General features: G+C 36.1%; 1 protein-coding gene across 2 annotated transcripts; it reads right to left on the reverse strand.

Moving 5' to 3' along the window:
* Positions 1-1,930: 1,930 nt before the first annotated feature.
* LOC113011693 (uncharacterized) lies at positions 1,931-5,351 on the reverse strand. 2 transcript variants are annotated; one of them, XM_080299798.1, is made up of 6 exons: positions 5,264-5,351; positions 4,954-5,108; positions 4,764-4,863; positions 4,542-4,652; positions 4,422-4,456; positions 1,931-4,117 (listed from the first exon to the last, which is right to left on the reverse strand). In XM_080299798.1, exons 1-6 carry the CDS (start codon positions 5,304-5,306, stop codon positions 3,965-3,967), a joined length of 597 nt encoding a protein of 198 aa, XP_080155924.1. In that variant the 5' UTR covers positions 5,307-5,351; the 3' UTR covers positions 1,931-3,964. The 2 variants fall into 2 exon arrangements, with proteins under 2 accessions (XP_080155924.1, XP_026007141.2); XM_026151356.2 differs by having other exon boundaries at positions 4,764-5,108.
* Between the last annotated feature and the right edge of the window lie 1,420 nt (positions 5,352-6,771).

Here is a 6,771-nt window from a genome sequence, read left to right on the forward strand (position 1 = left end):
AGTAGGCTTTAGAGCCTATACAGCTTGGAGTAAGACAGCATGCATGAAGAGGATGATGTGGACAAAATACTCCTAATAATTCTGCACTCCCTGTATGCCACTAACATGTCTGTTACACATTCCTACAAGAATGCTCAAAACCTCTTATCGTTATTTACTACTTTAATTTTAAATATCTCTTTCAAGACAGAATTGAGGAATGGTTCATTTGAATATTTTTATTCTGAGTTTTAGAGTGAATCTTAGCACAGAAACAGCAGTGAAGGTTACTAATGACCTTGTTATGCTCATCTTTGTGCTTGTCCTGTTGGACATCAGTCCAGTATTCAATACTACTGATCGCAATATCTTATTACAAAGACTAGAACACACTTCATTGGTTTGAATAATTTGAATATGTGATATATTCCAATTTCTGCATGTAAATGGGGAGTCACACAAAAGGTTCATCTTTTTAATGTCTTTAAAACAAAATCAGCACACAGCACGTTTGACATCAGTTTTGTTTGATTTGAAGAAGGTGGGGGCAGGGCACTTCACTCACGTCTGTTAGACCTGTTTTATTTGACCCACACAAAATGTGACAAAATTGGAAACATGCCTGGATCAATCCACTTATCAGATACATCGAAAGATTGTGTACCAGTAAAGGTTCCCAAGGTTGTGCAGTCTGAAGCCGCATATAGATAGCTTCTTATTTGAAGCAGCAGCTTATAGGCAGACTGTGTACTTGTGCACCAGCACCTTTGCTGTGGCTATCACCCTGGTACAGACCGGAGAATATAATCTGAGGCTGTGCAACTGCCACGCCACATCTCACACTTACAGACAGGTTAAATAACAACAGGAAGTCCACCAAAAGATACAGCGGCTTGCTGTATGTGGCTGTGACTCAGGCAGCTGAAGACCTGATTCAAGATATAGATAGAAATACCGCACTGGTGTGAATGTTACCACAGAGTAAATGCAATAATGGACAGGTGAGGTCATATGCAAAAAATAGATAATGTCTTACAAAAGCAAAGCAAAGGTCAATAAATGCTCATTTATACACAGAAGTCTCAATAGGAGTTTAATCTGAAAGATTAATGGTTTATTCCTGAGCTGCAGTTACATTTATGGTGGAAAATAAATAATGGATGAAAAATAATGACTGTAGTGAAAAAAAGAAACAATTAACCTATTCTGGTCCCCAAACAGACTTTGTGTATCTTTTACCACTATCTTAGATATGTTTTAATTGCTGTGACCACTAGAGGGCGATATCTGTACAACTAGTAAATATATAAGTTGTAATTAAAGAGCAATTTCTGGGGCTGGAAAATGAAACCAACTAGTAAAGAGCTAAAATCTGCAGTTCTTATGTCCTCTTAAATATGGCTCTAAAAGGAGTAATTTCCCCAAGACTACCTCATCTATTTAGACATTCTTAAGGCTTAAAATGATGGACTTGGTCACTTTGATTGACAGGTATGTCAGTGTAGGCAGCTCTGGCTTCTAGCTGACTGCTAGGCCTCACGTGACAGTACTAAACCCGACTTGTCCATGATGTTCATCTTGTTGGAACATTTTAAATATAATTATCCGATAAATAATATACTATAAAAAAAGTTGCCATCTTAACGCCTGAGCGTTTGCATTCTGTGGGTCACCACGTTGGGGTTTTAGCATCTGAGGTGAGAAAGCACTGTGTGTCATGGATATGCATCCGCAGCTATATTATTTATCGGATAATTATATTGAAAATGTTCCAACAAATGATATGAATCTACAATAAACATTGCATACATCATTTCCTGGATTGTTATACTTTATTATTATTATTATTATAAATTTTGTGTTGCAGCATCAGAAAAGTTGTCCAAACTCAAAAAACACTCATTACACCAGCGTTACACCTGCTCTGTCATAGCATACTGAAGACAGGTGGTTCTGCTGAGAAACAATTTTTTTTTTATTTAGAAAAAAAAACCCCAAACAAGACAACAACAGACAAACAAGAGACAGATATTTGATGTGACAGACCTCACGATCTCAAAGTCAGCTTTGCTCAGACCACACCGTGTTATTGTTTCCTGTTGCTCATGATGTATATCTCACTCTCTCCTCGACAAACCTCCATCTAACTCTCAGCTTAAGAAACACTTGACAGTCTTTAATGTCCTGACTTATGTCCTTCAACATCAAAATTAATAAAGACAACAATATCCTGTTCATCATATTTATTACAAGCTTAACTTTTAATCACAATACAGAAGCGATCTTATTTTTTTGGGACAGACACAACGTATCAACGCTATCTTAAAAAGTTGGTTGTGTTCAGGCTGTCTGGTTGCAGCATGGATAACACGAGTTTCTTATTTCTCCCCTGTTGCATGCCTCCTGGTTTTAATTGTTCCATGCAGATGAAGTGTTACATCCTGATGATCATCAGAGTCTAGATCAAGAGCTGAGTCATAAGAGTCAAACACGATTTCCCTTTATGAGATGCAACTAAACAACAGAGCTTAATAGCTCTCAGAAGAGGGCATTTAAGCTCATCATCATAAAGTTATTCTTGGCAACTACTGAAGCAGTTTTTCATGATTTCCTTTTAAACTAATCCTCCTGATGCCCTCACTGTCCGTTTACGCTAGCTTTCTGTTGATTGGCTGCCCGTCATAAACTGTAGATTTACCAACCAGACCTGTGTAGGTGAGATTAGTTATATCTGTGACATCAAACTGATGCAAGGGTTTAACGACTAAATTTATCTCTGAACAATCAGCCGTCTGTACTTATGACTCACAGGGGTTATTCGTACGTAAGACGACCTCATTATCTGAAACTTTGGCCATCTTTAATATGAACATACACAAATGTACCAGTATATGTGTGACAGATGGTAAGGAGATTTATGAAAGGTCTTCTTTAAAGATAAGCATTAATTTATTTCAAATGTCTGTGTTTGCTATGCTGTGTCACCTGTTTATTCACATCTCTACATTATTTGTTAAGATTCTTATTTCCACCTAAATGATAAAAATGATGTGCCCAATTTATTACTTACTACAGCCATTATCACATTAATACTTTGAATACTTTGTTGAATGTAGATATAAATGTTGCTAATAAAATCTGAGCACGTAGGTCAGACAAATAGGACTGCTTCTGTTTATGTATCTAAGGCAGAATATCTGAGAAGAAGTTTGCAGTAGAGCAGTTTGAATTCTTCACCAAACTGAACTGCCTGGGCTGAAACAAAAGAGACATAAATTCTTTGATAATAAAGAAAAAAAATTAGCAAAAGAAGAGAAGAATAATGAATAACATCAGTGATTTGTAGGTATTTCAGTTCCAGGACTTACAGAAGCTGCAGAGAAGTAAATCTCTTACATGAAGTTTGAAGATCGCCACAGTGTGTGGAACAGTGGTTGCTTGTTATGCTTGATTTCTCAGAGAAGTCGTGTGTGTGTGTGAAATTAGGTTATAACAAATTCAGTTTGCTATTTGCTTAATTAGTAGAAATATCTTTTTAGTTTAAAAAAGAATACATATTTCATTTTACCTTTTACCTTATTACCTTAGAATAATACTTTAGAATAAAAATTTATACAAATTAATATTATTATATATTATTATAATAATTTACATGCAAATAGAAACTGAATTTTCAGATAGTGCTAAAAAAAGGTATTTTCTCAGTTACAGTTACAACTAGAAAGTTGTGAAAATGGCCCAAAATTGGGTTGCTCTTTCTTTCTTTTTGATAGTTAAAGCTTGAAAAGTGTAAATAATATTATCATTATTGTGTTATACAGTTATAATATAATAAAATAAAATATAATCATGTTATATATTATAATCCTTGAGATATTCATGTTCGTCCGTTCAGTTCATCAGATTTTAATACTCAAAAAACAGGACTGAATATATGCATGTGTGTATGTGTCAAATCCCTCACGAGAGATCAGTGTGACAGCTTTCACTCTGTGCTGATGTTCCTGTTGTTTTTCAAGTGTTTCGTAGAAGCATACACCACATTTGTGTCCATCTCACTCTGTGGTACAGGCCTTCTGATTTTAGCTTTGGGATGGAAATTCAGTGCTGCATAGTTCATGTCATCAGAGTCCACATTCTGTAAATAAAAATGTCCAAAGTCACTAATCCTGCACATTACTTGTTAACCTCTTAACATCCAGAAGGTCACAGGGAACCCATCTAGTGTTGGGGTCCAGCTACTGAACTTTCATCATTAAAATGAAAGAGCTTTTGAGAGAAAAACTGCAATGCCAAAATGAATATGTGAGACTTAATTTGGATGTTAGCATCCTGTAATTCCTTAAAATGTGCATATTCAAGCATGGTATGGTCAGGCTCCAACTGTTACCCTAAATGGGTTCAATATCTTGCTTGGTGAGAATAAATCTTAAATAGATTACCTCACTCTGTTGTGGATTCTGTCCATCATCTTGAGCTAAATGACAGGAACAATCCATCCGTCAGTAATTCGCTTCTGCTTTTGTATTTGTAATTTAAATGAAATGAAATCATATAAATACCTGAGTGAAATTTCCTGATTTGGACAGCCAGACCAATGATGACCAGTAGAAGGAGAACAATTAAACTGCCCAGGATCACAGGCATCACATTTGTTAATCCATCAAACACATCTACAAAATGGACAATTTAAATAAAACTTTGTGTAATATACTGCCTATGACAGTAAAAAGTCATGCAAAATAACAAGATTTAAATGACAGAAAACATAATTACACTCTTACCTTGCACCTTTAAATATGTTCCACTTGAAATTACCGTCTTTTCATCATTGTACTCTCCACAGAAATACAAGCCAGAGTCAGATGAATCCAGATGTTTGATCTTGAGAAACAGCACAGAGGTGTTGGACGTCATGTTAAATTTGCCAGCTTGAAAACCATCTTGGAGAGAAGCATTTCCTTCAGCACTGACCATAGATGAGATTCTGCTCACGTTGGGTCTGTTGGTCATTTTGAACCAGGTTATGTGACCAGTATGTCTGCTAAAGTTGGAGCACTCCAGTGTGACTTCTTCACCAGCCTGAACCTCCACAGCATAAAACTGTGTGACTATGGAAGAGATCCAACCTGAACCAAACAACAAAATAAACTTCAAACTCCACCAAAACCAAACAATACCTATGAACTACACTGGCCATTCAGTGTCTCAAGATTCAGTTCTCTTGGATTACTCAACAAAATGTAATTCTTGTATGAGGAAAAAAAGTGATAGGTCTACTTACTGAAGGTGTAGAGTAAAACTGCAATCCACTTAAATTTCAGCATTGTGTGTATGACCACTGCAATGTTGCTAACTGAACTGTGCTCCAGTAAAAGTGATCTCTACATAAAGAGGCGGGCTGCTCTTTTATATGTACCGTTCCTCAGCCTGACGGTGCCACCAGATTTAGGAAAATGGTGCAAACCTAAAGCTTTAGGAAGAACAGAACATCAATATTTTATTGTTTGACAGCATTTCAGATAATGCTGGTTAATAGGATATATTTAATAGATGACTTATTTTAAAATACAGTCTTAGTCTTACAGTCTCAAGTTTAAAATACATCTACAAAAGCAGTCAGTCTGTATCATTTTGATATATTAGATATTTGTTGTCTTTACAATTAGATGTTTTAAATAAGACTTTGCGCTAGTGGTTACGCAGCTCTTTGAAAAGGTTTAACTCAGCATCAGACGTGTCAGTAATAATACGTGACAAAAATTCCTGATATCGAGCACTCGCTGAGGTTCTCTGTTGATTCTGTAACTGCTAACATTGCATGAAGCAGACTATTGGCCCCAAACTAAATAAAGTATTAATACTATAATCAAGTATCTTTTTTCATCATGCATGATTATATTATGTTAGCAAGGCTTAGTAGGTTCAAGTGCATCTCAGTGTGGAGCCTTTAGCTAGTGTGGGTTTGAAACGTACAGCCTGTGGAGGAGTAAACCCTTTGATATGAGGCTGTGCAAGTGTCACCTTGCTACAGCAGAGGGTAGTGATGTGAGTTTGTGTGAATAACAACGTGAGATTGATTTACCACGAAGACGTGTCCTGATCTAGATTTGTTTAGCATGCAGCAACACAAATGCTCTTCGAGTGAACCGACTGAATCAGCCCTGAATAAATTAGCAACTTAGTGAAGCTCCTTGTTGAGCACAATTGTCACATCAGCTGGTGCACTCATTGTTTACTTTTTCGAATCAACAGGTCCTTTTTGTCCAGTCTCACAAAATTTGGGCAAAAATGTATTTAATCAGCTTTAACTTGGAATGATTGTTGGTACCACAGTCACTGATCTCAAAATTATGAAACTGCTTATCATTGTTAATTTTTGCATAGCGGTGATTAGAGCTCACTCAGAATGATGTGACCAATGTAAAACATTTGGCGTCTGGGTCTGTCTGAGGGATTTATTTCCTCCTCTTGATGCTTTTTTTTTCTTTTTTGCTGCTTCTCTTTTAAAGTCCTTTCAGAGACGCAGAGATCCAACCAAGTAGCTCATTTAATGATGGAAGTGATGTTTCAGTCACAACACATGTCGGTTCTTCAGCATTAGTTAATGTTTGTGTTTTGATACATCATAGCAGTTTCTTTAGCACACAGATTACCTGTAAACTATGTTCAGACATTCAGATGATGCATTCAGTCCACTGCATTGTGTTAAATAAATATTTTTATTGGAAATTAAACAAATACACTTCAAACATGCAGTATGAAAAATGTCTCAACATAATAAAATAACAT

Source organism: Astatotilapia calliptera, chromosome 3 (assembly GCF_964374335.1).
Source record: "Astatotilapia calliptera chromosome 3, fAstCal68.1, whole genome shotgun sequence".
In the NCBI taxonomy this organism is placed as follows: Eukaryota; Metazoa; Chordata; class Actinopteri; order Cichliformes; family Cichlidae; genus Astatotilapia; species Astatotilapia calliptera.

Bases quoted from the DNA above. Each gene is read 5' to 3' on its own strand.
- LOC113011693 (XM_026151356.2), bottom strand. From the start codon at position 5,306: ATGCTGAAATTTAAGTGGATTGCAGTTTTACTCTACACCTTCA. The intron at 4,653-4,763 runs GTAAGAGTGTAA...TCCATTTTGTAG, and splicing joins AACATATTTAAAGGTGCAAG to ATGTGTTTGATGGATTAACA. The intron at 4,118-4,421 runs GTAATCTATTTA...TTTTATTTACAG, and splicing joins AGAATCCACAACAGAGTGAG to AATGTGGACTCTGATGACAT.